At 55.0% G+C, this 10882-nt stretch overlaps 1 protein-coding gene across 1 annotated transcript in view; it reads right to left on the bottom strand.

Moving 5' to 3' along the window:
* LOC104991045 (chromosome unknown open reading frame, human C15orf27) overlaps window positions 1-10882 on the bottom strand; it is a 74328-nt gene that overhangs the window by 41591 nt on the left and 21855 nt on the right. The window contains exons 4-5 of the mRNA XM_010843406.1: window positions 6297-6451; window positions 3368-3441 (exon numbers count right to left, since the gene is read on the bottom strand). Of these exons, the coding sequence (XP_010841708.1) occupies window positions 3368-3441; window positions 6297-6451 (229 nt within the window). The remainder of the gene's footprint in view (window positions 1-3367; window positions 3442-6296; window positions 6452-10882) is intronic.

Genomic DNA, 10882 nt, shown 5'->3' with positions numbered 1-10882 from the left:
ATTGTAAAGTAATTAATTCTCCAATTAAATTTAATTGATTTTTAAAAATTGATGTCTTCACACTAAGCCCAAAGCAGCCCCATACTTCTCTTAAGACTTAGCTCTGTGCTCTGGGGCGTCTTCCTTGGAGCAGCCCCTGGAGCTCTGAGATGGGCAAGGATGGGCTGGCGTTCGCACACCCACCCAGAGGCCTGCATCTGTGCCGCCCATCTTCCTGAGGGCCTGGCAGTTTTCTGCTCCTCCACAGCCTCAGTTTTCTAACTCACAAAATGTCCTGCCCGACTCGGGGACGGTCCTCAAGCTCAGCTGAGACGTGGGGTGGGACGGGGCTCAGGACTAGGTGATGGGCCACCTGGCCTCAGGAGCCCTTTGGGTGTGACCTTCCTGGACTCCACACCCACCCCCGGCCGGCGGCCATGGCCCTGGGTGCTCCCCAGAGGGACAAGGGCCGGCTTCTCCCTAGGTGAGGGGGTGTGCTGGGTATGTGGTCAGAGATTTCACAGGGTTCGGGCTTTTCTTTCTCAGTTGCTGACCCAGACCTTTCCCTCAGATTCTCAGTCTGCTCCCCGCCTGCGTGCACCAGGGCCAAGGCGGGTGGGCAGGGAGGGGCATGCGGCGGGGACACGCCAGACAAGAGTCCGGAGCCTTGGGCCCCGTTTTGGTGGAAACCGGCTATGTGACCCTGGGCTGCGGTCCTCATCTGCATGGTTTTAAAGGGACGCTTTTGGCATTTTCAGCAGGCAAATCTGCAAGCCTACTCCATGGCGGAGGGACAGGTGACTCCCGCTTGAGGTGCCCCTGTCATGGTGAGAAGCACAAACACCTTCACACACTTCCAACCCTCCGGGGGGTAGGGGTTGGGGGCCTCTATGGCAGCGGTCCCCGAGCTTTTTGGCACCAGGGACTGGTTTTGTGGAAGACAACTTTTCCTTAGATGGGGCGAGGGGTGGGGGGCATGTGGTAATTAATCTGAGCCCGAGCCATGGGGATTGATGGGAACACAGATGAAGCTTCGCTCCCTTGCCCTCTGCTCATCCCCTGCTGTGCAGCCTGGTTCCTAACAGGCCTCACCCGGGTCAGCACTGGTCCACAGCCTGGGGCTGGGCCCCCCTGTTCTGTGGGACGGCTCTAACCTCTTCAGATGCTCGGTTCTCCTGGGAGCTCCGGGGACACCCAGGCTCTCGAGCTGGGCTGCCCCTCATGTGGGGCTGGCTGTGCTGGGGAAGGCAGGGCTCCCCTGTTACTTTCCTGTTATCCCTCTATTATTCCTATTACCCCTGTTACCCCCCACCCCCCATTACTCCCCTGTTACCCTCTCTTACTCCCACCTTACAGCCCCACCCTCCTCATCTCTGACAAGGCCCAAGATCACAGTCATTCTCCCCCAGCCACCAGCTCTCCCTGCTGAGCCTGTGGGAAGCCCAGCCCACTTCCATGGCGTGGAGACAGGGCGGGGGGCGGGTGAGGGTCTGAAGCCACAATGCCTCTACACAGGGGCTTGTCTGTTTCAGGTGGCTCGTCTCTAGCAGTGACAGGAAGGGAATGCCAAATTAATGCTGGGTAATAAATTCTGTGAAGCCAATAAAACCAAAGCGGAGGGATAGATGGAAGAACCACAGCAACTGATTAAACATTTTTGTTGGCAGTCACAGACACATGGCACATTTTCCAGGGCTTGCATCAAGCAGACATCTGGCCAGGGCCCATGTATGTGTGGGAGGGAGCCCCGGTGAGTGGAGACGAGGGGACCCCCCGGCCGGAGACAAGGACCCTCCGAGGGGCAGCAGGCCGGGGAGCAGGCACTATCTGGGGGCCAAAGCATCTCTGGGACGATGACCTTGGTGAGCTGGTGGGGACACCTCCCAGGAGGGGCAGTGTTGGGTCTGCCCTCTCAGTCTGAGCCCAGGCTCGCTGGCCAACTTCGTGGGCTGCAGGAGCCGAGGCCCGGGAAGAGAATGTTCCGGGTGTGGAATGCCTGCTGCCCAGCCCAGCACACCCCACACCCAGGCTGAGGATTCTGGACTCCAGGCCTAAGGGGCCTGGGCCTCCCCTGAGTCTGAGAAAGAGAGTGCATGCCACTAGCCAGTGTCAGAGCTGGCCCACCGAGAACCCCGGACACGAGGGGATCCCGGGTGCCTGACTCCCTGGGTTGCCTAATCACATCACAAAACACTCTCTACTTCCATCCCTCCATGCACATCACTGCTCTCCCAGAGCACCCTTCCGCCCTTTGAGGCCCTGCTGTGCTCTGGGACTCACAGGCCCCTCTGCTTCTGAGCTGGTGTGAGCTGTGCGTGTACGTGTGTGCGCATGTGTGTGTGTGCACAAGCCTACACGCCAACGGGCTCTGCACCGTGTTCCTTTCTGACTTCCTCCCCACGCCTCCTGACCACGTTGAGAGGCCCCAGTGGGACTCTGCCCGGGGTAATCTGGACCTGCGGCAGTGCTGGGTGAGGGCACATGGAGCGGGCCAGCGGCCAGCTGACTCGGGCCCATCTTCCATTAGGAAGAACAGGGCTGCCACACAAAACTCTCTCGTTCTATAAAGACCCGCCACCCACAGGATGAAGCCCAGTCTTCTCAGCCTCCCCTGCAGACCCTGCCGGGAACAGCCCCAAGTCGATGCCCCTGAAATGCAGGCAGGGGTTACTGTGACAGGCCCGGAGCTGCCCACAGGACTGGCCACTCACCCTCCCGTCAAGGCAGAGGAACCGGGCTGAGATCCTGGTTCCATGCATTTCAGATGCGCTCAAGGCTATCAGCTCCCATCAAAACCCAGGGCCCTAGGGCTTCTCGGTGATTTTCCCCTCTTATCTCACACACAGAGAAATGGGCTGGGGCTTTATCAGCTGACTCTAGCAATGGCAAAGGGCATCTGTGCTCCCTGACCCCAGCACATGCCCCTTTGCTCCCACAGAAGGGTCACAGCTCAGTCTAGCCAGACCCTGTCCCCCCTGAAAACCTGGGTCAAGTCCACTGCCTGGCCGTGACTCCGTCTCTCTGCCTCCTGAGCCTCGGCCCCCAGCGCACCCAGGACCACAGCCATAGTGTCCCAGTCAGTCTCCCCGCTCCAGGCCCCTGGGCTTTGGCCTGGCCTCTGCCTGCTCCTCACCAGCTGCACGAACCATCTGCTCTCTCTCAACCACCTCCCACTCAGCCTCACCTTCACAGAGGTCACCTTCCACCCTTTACCTGGACGACACCTGCTCACCGTCCGGGCCACCCACCAAGGCCCAGCACACAACTTCACTCCCCGTATTGTGTCTCCCTCTTTTTGCAGCCTCGAGGGCCAAGAGACTAAAGCTTCGTCTCCCCGGGACAGGAGTTGCCCTGAAGAGATGGTCACAGGGCCCAAGTCTCAACCCACCTCCGAGAAGAACACCGAGAGGATGGCCAGGCTGATCCAGTGTATCACGCCAGCAAACTGGAACGCGCTGGAAACTGCAAGCACAGTAACAGGGGTCGATTTTAGGAGTAAAGAATGAGGTCCATCCTCAAAGCGGGCTTCGAGGCATGGAGGCGGGCCTCCAGGAGCCCGGAGAGTGAGCATTTGGACTGGGAAGCAGTCGGGCCAGAGAACGTGAGGGAGCTTTAAGGGCTGTCTGCAATGGAGGTGGAAGGAGGTGGGTGGGTCTGTGATGCTGTTTTTCCTTCTACCCGAGAGGCTGCCTCCATCTCCCCCCAGGCTGCCTCTCAGAGTTCCAGAAAGGAGCCTTCCAGAGGGGCCTTCCAGAGACATCCAGGGCTCTCGGACCAGGGAAGGCAGCTTTGGTCAGATCTAGATGAGCTTTCAGAAATCCCCACCACAACTGACCCCCAAAGCACTGTGCGCTGTGAGTGGGATTTAAGGCAAGCTTCCTTTGACTTCTCATTCTGAAACTTCTGAGTGGCTGAGATGGCAGTGTTAGCCAGAGTATTCTGGGGAGAAGACTGGAGCTGGGACTGGCAGAGGGAGCTGGGGGTGGGGAGGGGATGTCAGCCTCACGAAAGTGGCACAGCTTCCTGCTTCCAGAGCGTGAGCAGGGAGTGCCAGCAGCCACTGAAACTCCCACCCCACCTTCTACCAGACAGTTCTTGGCACTAAGGCACCACCTCTGGGCTCATAGTATAGGAGCCCTGAGGCTAATAGTAAGATGCTGGGATCCAGGACAAGGGCAGGTGGGCTTTGATAGAGAGAGGGCAGAAGGGGATGCCTCTCAGAAGGCCAGCCCAAAAGAGAGAGTGGTAGGAGTGGGTGACCCCGGGCAGCGTGGCAGGGCAGAAACAAGACACAGGAATGCTGCTGGGAGCACGCTTCCCTACTGCACTCTGGCCAGGCCTGCTCAGCACGTGGCTCAGCTCCCCTGGAAGCCCAGGAAAAATGCCCTGAGCCATCAGGGGGGCAGGCTGGCCAAAGAGAGGAACCCACAGCCTCCCCAAAGCTCTGAGATGGGCCTGCCCTGGGGGGCAGGCGGAAACGAAGCCCTGGACCATGTCCAGGGTCACAGAGCTGCCACACTGGGTTCCAGGTGGGAGACTTTGGGGCCCCTGGCTTGAGGCCAATACGAGCCTCAGAAGGCAAGGCCTGCCCCACTGTGGGTCACATGAAGATGAGTGGGAACTGGGAGGCTGAGGCCTGCATGATTCTGAAGGGGCCTGCGTGATTCTGAAGGGACCTCCAGATGATTCTGGAAACATAAAATCTCTCCCCATTATTTCTCAAATGAATTCCTGGGCCTTTTTTTACGGTTCGCTTTAAAAGAGCAATAAATCTCTGATTGTGCATTTTATGGAATTTAAGATGCCTTTTATGAGCTGCTATTGGATCTCCCACCAAAATCAATCTCCTGGATACTTAATTTTAAGCAAAATTCCAGTGTCGGCCGTGTTCTCGGTTCTACCCAATGCCTGAGCAGCCAAGGGCCCCGGGTATAACCCACAACAGGGAAAGAAAGACTCTGTTATGGTCAGACCTCATAAAAAGCAGACAGAGGGATGAGTGGGAGGAAAAATAGACAACACAGTATAATTGAAGACAGGCTGAGTGTAAAATCAGGGCTGGTTACTTTCTGCTGGAAGATACGGTGATTAGAACCAAGGGGCCACCAGCTGTACAAAGCCAATGAGGCTCATCAGACAAAAGCAACTCTGCACTCTCTGCTGCCCTCTTGGAGAGGAGAGAAGGCTAACAGGTTGGCAGGAGCTTTGACGGACCCTGAGTGCAGAAACTCCAGTAAAGGACCTGCGGGCAACTGAGAAAACAAGTCTAAGATGACAGAACAGGTCTGGGGGTGGCCGGATCAACAGTCCTGGATTTTGCCAAAGGACGGGAAGGAAATCTCTCAGAGGGCCAACAAGTTCATTTCTTTTTTTATTTGCATTTGAATGAACCATCCTCTAACTAGGGGACCTCTGGGGATGCAAAGAGCACTCACTCACCCAAAGCCAAGAGTCAAGGCCCTTGGCCCTTCATGCTGGTACACCAAACAGGGATCTACAAGGGGCTGGGGGCAGGAAAAGGACCTGCTGCTCTGATGGCTGTGCTGCCAAGGGGCACCTGGAAGGACAGAAGAGGTGGCAGGCAAGCCAGCAGCCACCCCGTGTGTCAGGCTCCCATGAACGTAGGACAAACACCAACAGGACCAGGGCGAGGAGGAAAACCGGCATGAGGGCTCGGCATCCCAGCTCCAATACCTCTCACCAAGGGGAAGTCTAACTTCTCCCAAGCTTCATTCCCATACCCATAGAGAGGGTAACAGCCGTCTTGCCTGTCTCCCAGGGCTGCTACTAGGATCAGATGCACAGAGAAGTGCTTCCAAAATGATCACATTATAGACACATAACCCTGCCAACTTACAACTGGTTAAAAACACAAGGAATCCTAGCATCGCTGTGGCTGCTGTCATTACAGGCTACTACAAAGTGAGACGCCTCCACACGTGGGAACTCTAAGCTACAGAAAACCCCAATCTGGAAGATTCCAAATGGGAACAATAAAAAAAAAAAAAAGATGCACACAGGGGTCCCCAACGCTTTGGATCTTATCAGCTGCTGATCATGGCATGCTGGGGAGGGGGAGTGAAGAGGCCACCCTGGGTGGATGGGGGGCAAACCCATGCTGGGGTGACACAGAGAGGGGCTGCCAGATGCTTTCTTCCCCGCGGTCACCCCCATGAGCTATGGGGCCGGGGTGGGGTGGGGGGGTGGACAGCCGTCAGGCCGGGGGCAGATCTCACTGGTGGTTGGGGACCCCTGATGGATGCACATGGAATATTGACATCATATGTGTTTGCATATGTATCTCTCTTGCTACTCACACTGGAGAAGCTTTATATCTATTAGAAGTTCCAGAGTCAGGAGAATCACCACCAATATTACACAGGTTACCAGGAAACCGTTGACACTCGCACTGAGCAAAAATACCTGCCACACGGCTGCTCTCTTCCCACAGCACGGCTTCAGCCAGGTAGACCTGCGGGGACAAGAGCGGGGAAGGAGGCATGAGCCGGGAAGGGGGTATGGGGGGGGCCCGTCGCAGCCCTGCTCTCAGACCCCGCCCCCGGCCCACCACCTCCCACCTCCCCGGCTCTGCGCCTTCTTCACGGGCGCTGGGCAGAAGGACGAAGACTAGAAACATCTCACTGAGAGATGCAGCTTCGTTTACAGGCTGACCCAGGCTGCTCACAGCATCTCCCTGCACTCCAGTCTCTTCATCTTTAAAATGGGAACAAAACCACATCTCACAGCCTTGTTGTAAAGACAGAAGATCACAAAGGTTAGTGGAGAGGCTGGCTATGTGATAAGTACTGCATGAATTATTATAATTATTACATTTATTACTATAGGGCTTCCATGGTGGCTCAGTGGTAAAGAATCTGCCTGCCATGCAGGGGACCCGGGTTTGATCCCTGGGTGGGGAAGATCCCCTGGCGAAGGGCTTGGCAACCTACTCCAGTATTCTTGCCTAGAGAATCCCCATGGACAGAGGAGCCTGGCTACAGTCCATGGGGTCCAAAGAGATGAACACAACTGAGTGACTAACACTTTTACACTTTCACTTTATTATTATCCTTCTGTGCAGGGTCAGAATGGAGCACACGTTCTACATTCAGGAGACCCTCAAAACCACCTCTAACAAGTGCTCAGTGAATTAATAGGCGAATTTTCTTTTTTTTTTTTCAGTTATATAAGAAAAGATTTGAAGTAGATCTTTGCTTGTCAAAGCAGACTGTAAGAAACATTAGTTCCACAGAACGTTAATGGTTGTTACTCAATAAAAAGTTTCCATGGTTGGGTAAGTTTTGGAAAATTTGTGTCGAGGTTAAATGGATTATTTTTCTTTGCAGGACATTTTAGTGCCATTAATATGCTATCATACACCAACGGACTCCAAAAGGAATTACAGAATCAGTGTTTCCCAAGCTCACTATCCCACGGCACACTTCTGTATGTGGCATCTGGAGGGATTAGTGGTCCGTGGACCAGCTTTTGGGAAACCCTTGACTACACGATCATGATCATACTTAGATATGCGGCCACCAAGGATGAAATCTTTCCTGAGTAGGCCTGAATGTGGAGAGAAGGCAGAGAATCTCAGACCTGGTAGGTCTCTTAGGACACTTGATCCATTGCTTTCAGGAACACAAGATTCTGGTGATAAGGGGGTGCCTCTAAGAAGGTCTTGGGATGGTGAGGTCAAAACAAACTGCCTTGGTAGGTTATTTATGGGCTGGACCCACCTGCCTGCCTTGACAAGGAGGAATGAGGTGCCCTGGATCACCAGTGGCTGGGGCCTTCTCGCTTCTGGCTGACCTTCAGTCTCCTGCGGCCATGCCAAAGGCATTCTAGACCTCTGTTTCCCCATATGTAAAACTTCTTAACCTCCAGGGTCATTGAAAATTAAATGAGAAAGTGTATCTGACCTGGAAGGAACCATGCAGCTGATGACGATGGTGATAGTGGTGATGATGGTGGTGGTAATGATGATGATAAACTATCTGATGGCCCAAAGATCCGGCTGTCACCCCTGTCCTTTCTGTCCTGAGGGAGCGGCCGGCTGGAGCCTGCTGCACAGCGGCCAGGACCCTCCCTCAAAGAACCCGAGGGTGTCGCTGGAAGGGGGACTCCTGCCTTGAGGTGCTTCCTTCTCCCCGAAGGAATACTGTGGGTGCTTCCAAAAGGAGATTTCTTCCTCACAATCCATCCAAGGAAGGCTCGAAGGAGGCCCCAGCTGTGGGAAGGTGGGACAAAGCTCGTGGCTCTTCAAGGAAACCTGGCTTATTCAAATCTTTCTTGGATGTTTTCTAAAACCAATGGGAATGATAGGTGTCCTTGGCTCCGGGGGAAAAAACTGGGGGTTCAATCCCCAGCCTCAGAAGCTGGTCCCAGGAAGAGGGGTAGGGGAATTCCATCAGGTGATGGGGAAGGATGGAAGGTGCCTTGGACAGGCAGAGGGTGACTGATGTGACCCCCAAGCCCATGGCCAAGAGTGTGGCTGGGGTGAGGGGTGAGGAGAGCTGCCAGGTAGAAGGGAGGGTTCTCACTGGGGACAAGAGTGAGTGGAGGCCAGACTGAAGGCAGGTTTCAAAGTCCCCAGCAGAACCACCTCGCTCCACCTTCCTGAAGGTTCACGAGGGCTCCCCCTGACCCTGGATCTTAGCAGAAAGGTCAAGAAGCGATTGGTGGCCCACGACTAAATAGGCTGCAGGATAAACCTCAAACCAACACCACGCAGACCTCAGGAGGGTTGCCAGAGAAAGTACAGGACAAACAGGTAAATCTTGGATAAGCAATCAACAATTTTCTACTGTAAGTATGTCCCAATCGCTGCAATGGGCTTCCCAGGTGGCTCAGTGGGTAAAAGAATCCGCCTGGTGGTGCTAGTGGTAAAGAACCCGCCTGCTTAAAGCAGGAGCCGTAACAGAAGCGGGTTCAATCCCTGGGTTGGGAAGTCTCCCTGGGGGAGGGCATGGCTGCCCACTCCAGTACTCTTGCCTGGAGAATCCCATGGACAGAGGAGCCTGGTGGGCTACAGTCTATGGGGTTGTAGACTCAGACACGACTGAAGCAACCGAGCAAGCAGGCATGCACAATCATTGCACGCTTACACTAAAAAACAAAACTCATTGTTTATCTGAAATTCAGATTTAACTGGGTACCCTGTAACCTTATTTGCTAAATCTGACAGCCCTAAATTCAGAGCAGGGGGGGCTTGAGGTGGGTCTGATGAAGGTGGCTGGGATAAGTCAGAGGGATGCATGGGAACCCTGGGAAACAGGTGAGAAGCCAGCATCAGGGAAGGAAAGACCAGGAAAGGGACACCGCTGGGAGGGCTGTGTGTCTGTCCAGGAGACCAGGAAATAAGGACTAGCGCAGCCAGCTCAGAGGGACAGCCGTGTCCCACCTGGCCGAGGCCCAGAGAAGCCTAAAGACTCTGCCCACAGGGGCTATCCGCTGTGCATGCTTTTGTGTGTATGAAAGATCCCTTTGGATTTTAAAAAAATTATTTATTTTGCTGCACCAGGTCTTGGTTGCGGCATGTAGAGTCTTTATTTGTGCTATGTGAACTCTTCATTGTAGGATGTTGGAGCTACTTCCCCGACCAGGGATGGAACTGGGGCCCCCTGCATCAGGAGCTCAGTCTCAGCCACTGGACCACCAGGGAAGTCTGACCCTTTGAATTCTAAGGTAGCCCTGGCCATCACCACCGACTGACCTCCTCTCCTCTGGCCCATGCTGAGGGGGTCATGTCTTCTTTTCTCACAACATGACATTCCCGACCCCCTTCCAGGGGCCCTATTTAACCTTTTCGCACCTCTCACCCCGGTTCTCGCCCAGCTCCAGCTGCCTCGGCACGTCCTCTGGAAGTCTCCTGCCGCCCTCTGCCCTCCTGTTCACTCCTCCCCGAGGCCACGAGCACTTTCACTGCCGGGTCCCAGAGGAGACCCAGCTCCAATTCCACATCCTCCCTGAAACCCAGTCCAATCGTGTGTGGCCTCTAAACCGAAGCCATTTCACTGTCACCTGAAATCTGAGGCAAGCGCTTTCCACGTGATGAATAAAAAAGGGCAGCTGCCAAGGCCATTTGCTGGAGCTGCTGCCACGCTGAGCACCAGAGGAAGACGCGCCTGTACGCCCAACAGGGGCCGGGGGGCACCTGTTCTCCTCCGTGCCTGCGCATCCCCGAAGCATACGGTGTGCCCTCAGAGCCCGAGCCTTCTACCCTGAGAAGTAGCTCTGGTACTTCTTCAAGTAGCAGTCTTTCCCTCTAAAAAGGAGACTCCAAGCTTGAGCTGTCTCCATGGGAGGGAAAAGTCATTTTATGTTGCTGTTTCAAATGTTAAGATGTTGCTTTTTATTTTTTTGTGTGATTGGAAAAACTTCCTAAGCAGACCTGGGTTTGGTCACTGGGAAGTGGTCAGTGCTGTAGTTTGAAGCTGGCAGTGCGGGCCTGGCCCTGACACCATGGCATCCCTTAGATGCCAGGACTCAGAAACCAGGCTGGGAAAGATCTAGAAGTCAAGTGCGTGCTGGACACCCTGGGTGTCCTACCCTAGGCAGGCACTGTGACCCAGACAGGCAGCGGCTCTCGGGCTGCCCTTCCATGGGTGAGAGGCAGACCATAAATGTAACGAACTAGGAAATTAGGAATTTCCCCAGTGGTCCAGTGGTTAAGAATCCGCCTGCCAATGCAGGGGACACGGGTTTGATCCCTGGCCCGGGGGGATCCCACATGCTGCAGAGCAACTAAACCCCTGTGCCACAACTACTGAGCCTGTGCTCTAGAGCCCGCACTCGGCAACGAGAGAAGCCTCCACAGTGACAAGCCCGGGCCCAGAACTAGAGACTAGCTCCCGCTCGCCACCGCAAGAGAAAGCCTGTGTGCAGCAACGAAGACCCAGTG

This window comes from Bison bison, unplaced genomic scaffold (genome assembly GCF_000754665.1).
Source record: "Bison bison bison isolate TAMUID 2011002044 unplaced genomic scaffold, Bison_UMD1.0 scf7180017864181, whole genome shotgun sequence".
NCBI lineage: Eukaryota > Metazoa > Chordata > Mammalia > Artiodactyla > Bovidae > Bison > Bison bison.
The sequence above is the reverse complement of the archived record's forward strand: the minus strand, read 5'-3'. Positions and strand labels throughout refer to the sequence as shown.